General features: G+C 37.6%; 2 protein-coding genes across 3 annotated transcripts in view; one reads left to right on the top strand and one right to left on the bottom strand.

The window, feature by feature from the left end:
* Positions 1-901, bottom strand: part of LOC102674950 (RING finger protein 17) — a 10,873-nt gene extending 9,972 nt beyond the window's left edge. The window contains exons 1-2 of the mRNA XM_031515319.1: positions 866-901; positions 261-482 (exon numbers count right to left, since the gene is read on the bottom strand). Of these exons, the coding sequence (XP_031371179.1) occupies positions 261-482; positions 866-901 (258 nt within the window). The remainder of the gene's footprint in view (positions 1-260; positions 483-865) is intronic.
* Positions 902-1,942: 1,041 nt separating this feature from the next.
* LOC102675082 overlaps positions 1,943-4,004 on the top strand; it is a 78,629-nt gene continuing 76,567 nt past the window's right edge. For both annotated transcript variants that reach the window (XM_006609884.2, XM_031515318.1), the window contains exon 1: positions 1,943-2,158. In XM_006609884.2, the coding sequence (XP_006609947.1) occupies positions 2,095-2,158 (64 nt within the window). In that variant the 5' untranslated portion in view covers positions 1,943-2,094. The remainder of the gene's footprint in view (positions 2,159-4,004) is intronic.

Below are 4,004 nucleotides of genomic sequence, written 5' to 3'. Positions count from 1 at the left end.
TATATATATATATATATATTTGATGATATATGAGTTAAATTTTCTCACTAACACAATGTGAAATATTCAATTGTGAAAGATCAAAATTATGGATCCTATGCGTTAAGTTAAAGATCTTCAAATTCTGGCCATTTATTTTTATCATCAAATTGTACGTACGATTTTTAATTTAATTAACTTCTTATTTCTAAATTAAAGAATGATACATTTCTTTAAATATATAACATAAGAAGAAAACATTAAATATCAGGGATTCTTACCACAATGGCAGACTGCAGTCGTTCCTCGTGTTCTTTTAATTGCGTGGAAATTTCGTCGATATTTTTATTTCGGGAATTTTTATGCGCCCGCAATGAATCGATAATTTGTTTCTCTGCATTTTGAAGGATACCGTGTAGATAAGTGAAATGTTGAGTGACCGTTCCCTCCACAATATCGGAATTTTTGCTTCCTATCGAGGAATAGGATATATTTTTCAATTTCTGAAATGCAAAAAAATGAAAATGGACAGTGATTAGTGTCTAAATCGATGTGTGTATCTTTCAAAAATAATTATTAGTAATCTATTCAAGAATCTGATAAGAAATTCGAATTGAATATATACTTTCAAACATTTTCAGAATTCTTTTGTGCGTAATAAAAATTTGTACGTGCAATAAAATAAGAATAAAAAAAAATATAAAGTACCAAGAAAAACCTGAACAAAATAAAATTACATGTTAAAAGAATGAAAGAAAGAGATTGAAATTTAATCAGATGCGAAGAATTCTTTACACGTTCCTCGGAACAAAGGTCATCGTTCCAAGGACCAAAGAATCATTTACTCAAAAGTGGCGAGAACACCTTTCTTTTCTTTCTTTCTTACTGAAAAACTACACCAAACTCTTGCAAAGGAGCTCATTTAAAAAGATGATCGAACTTCCAATAATGATTTTAAGGAAATTTAAGAAAGAAAAAATCACCTTTAAAAGTTTTATCATCGAAAAACGCTGTAAACTTTTCTAATAAATCGACGAACGGCGATAAAAATTTGGAAAAATCCTGATCCTGGAATTAAAATTTAAAAAAAAAGAAGAAAAAGTTTAAAGATGGCGGCATCTATTTGCCATTATATATTTCCAGATTATCGTACATGTCGATACAGGAAATTCTATCGATTCGATCGAATCATGGCGAAGAATTTTAATAAAACATCACAATTCTGTTCAACTCGGATGGTTAAACGAAATAAAAATAGAGAAATCGGTTCACAACGAATGTTCCCCCGCGGAATTATACGCAATCTGGAGGGCTGATGTAATACGTTGATTGATATTCGACCGGCAGTTTGGGTCGCGTGTTAAGAAATCGAAACATCTTTAGCAATGCGTGCCGAGTATAAATAACTCTCGATGAAGAATACCTGGATCTGAGAACACAAATCTTTAAGATTGAAAATGAAGCTGAAATATTTTACAACCGATAATTCCATAATATTTCTGAAACTGATATTTTCTTTCTTTTTTTTGTTTCGTACAAAATTACTCTCCCACCACTTATATAGCTATATATAATCTATCTCATCTCCATACCACCTTGACCCTTCGAACGAACGAACAAAGAAGCAAGAATAATATCGATCATCACCATCAATTCGAGTCATCGTTCGCCTCGAATGATGGATCCAACGCCATCAAAACTGTCCTGTCATCGGTGGAAGGTCGGTCGCTCGCTCGGCTTACTTTCTAGAGGATCCACCGTGAAGGGAGACGACTTATCCGAGCAGAGCAGAGATCGAGAATGGCAGGGAGCGGAGAAGAGAAGAGGTGGTCAATGGTGTTCAACCAAACAAGCCGAACAAACGCGCCTTTCCCCAGTCTTTCACGTCCCGAGGACCGGTTACCATTCCCGATCCGTCGTCGTCGTCGTCGTCGTCGTCGTCGTCGTCGCCGTGGTGTGTGTTTCGTCCCTCTCTCGAGTTGTGGTCACTGTGTTTACACGCCGAGGATGACACTGGTTCCTCCTAGTCGTGCGCTTCGATCCTAGTCTTTGTTAGGATTTGTGTTTGTCGAAGTGTTTTCGGGGGGGGAGGGTGGAAGTGGGACAGAAGGGATCATGCGGGTCCACGACAACCTGCGCTCCTCGCTGGGATACGTCGTGTTCCTTCTGTTGCTCGTCGGTGAGTCCTTTTTTTTTAATGACCATTTTTTTTCCATAGTTTTGGATATCGTTTTATTGTACGAGTGTAGTGTATGATGTGTATGATGCATACATCAATGGAATAATGGAAACGAGTTGTTTGTTGCATGTTGTCTGTCAGGTTTAAATTAATGGTCGTAATTAGTTTGAGCAAAGTGAAATTTTTACGAGAAATTCCAGGATTATTATTCCTTTTTTGTTTTATTAATTATGTAACGAGAGAAGTATAAAAGTTTGAACGAACGCGTAGTATTATATCATGATGCATCTCTGAAGAAGAAGAAGAAGAACAAGAATGAAAAGCGGATACACAATTATTAAGAGGAGTCTTATTAATCACGATTCAGTGATATTTAATAGATGTATAATTGCTCAGATTGAATCGAGAACAAAAATTAAGTTAAATAATTTTTTTCCTTAAATCACTATAATCACGTAATCATGAAAATTCCAACTAAATGAATGAAATTGTAATGGTCGAATAAAAAACGAATATTTTTTTCAAAAAAAAAAAATATTAAAGATAGAAAATGATTCGTTTGTCGAGCGTTATCGAGGTTGAAATTACGTGCGTGGCGAGAGTTGCGCTTCGAGAAAGGAAAGTAGCGCGAAATATTAGTGATGCAAGTCCATTGTCTCCATCGAGTCCTGGCATTCTGATTGCCAGGCTTTTCCTTCACCGTGTAATCAACAACACGATTCAGACGCTATTTCCAGACCAGATACGTAACAAATTCTCACGAACGTTGTAAAAAGTTGATGATGGCTATCACGATAATCCTGATATGGCCATCGTAAAGTTTTCTTATTGTTGGCCAGAGTCGATCAATTATTATCACGATCGCGTTACTCGTTTCTCGGGCGCGTAAACCGCGAAAAATCAATTTATCCTTTCCCCCTTCCCCATCTAACGAAAGAGAAGAGAGACGTTTCTAAAGTGGGTGAACTCTGAGTGCAAACGCGCGAGTTGTGGACGAGTTAGGAAGAAAGCGGCGAGTCGATTGGAAAAATTTTTCCAGCACGAAATATTCTCCTCCTCCTTCTCCGTTTTTCGTATGAAAGGAAATAGCCGAGAGATCGATTCGTAACGCGTCAAAAAGTATTTTAAAAATTTCCACGTTTTCGAAACTCGAAGGATCGAAATTGGGGAAAGTTTCGAATTCGAAGTTCGAGGTAAGTATAAGTTCAAAGTTTCGAAATTATCACGATTCAAAAAAAAATCATATCCACGAATATCCATATTCTCCCAATATCTCTTCCACAATTCCAATCATCCGACGTTAGCTTCATAAAAAAACCTGTTTCGAAAATAAAATATTTCGAAAATTAATTTTTTCCAATTCGATTCACAATTATTCTCCTTCAAAAAAAAAAAAAAAAAAGACACAATTAAAACCAACACACACGAAAAATAATCGAATAATTCAGAGAAATAATCTCCCGATCCTGATGTCATCGTCATCGCTTTCGTTCATCTTCCCTCCCTCTTCAGCAAGCGACAAAAACGCGGAGGAGGAGGAGGAGGAGGAGGGAAAGGAGCGGCGGCAATCTCGTTTGCCCTGCTAAATCAGCCGCAAAGAATCCACTTTAACGTGTTCGCGGTTGTTAATTATACTGCGTAAACAGTCAAAGGGAGTCCTCCGAAGGAGGTGGAAAAGGGGGAGGAAGTCGCGTCGAAACCTTGTCGACGCTACGAAATTAAGTTCATCCTCGTGCGATCCAACCTCCCTCGTCGAGTTTCCGACTCGACTCTTCTCTCCACCTTCTCTCCAACCGATCGATACCTCCTCCTCCTCCTCTCCCTCCTCCTTCTTCGTCTTCCCTCC

This window comes from Apis dorsata, unplaced genomic scaffold (genome assembly GCF_000469605.1).
Source record: "Apis dorsata unplaced genomic scaffold, Apis dorsata 1.3 scaffold_62, whole genome shotgun sequence".
Taxonomy (NCBI): domain Eukaryota; kingdom Metazoa; phylum Arthropoda; class Insecta; order Hymenoptera; family Apidae; genus Apis; species Apis dorsata.
This window is presented reverse-complemented; position numbering and strand designations above follow the sequence as displayed.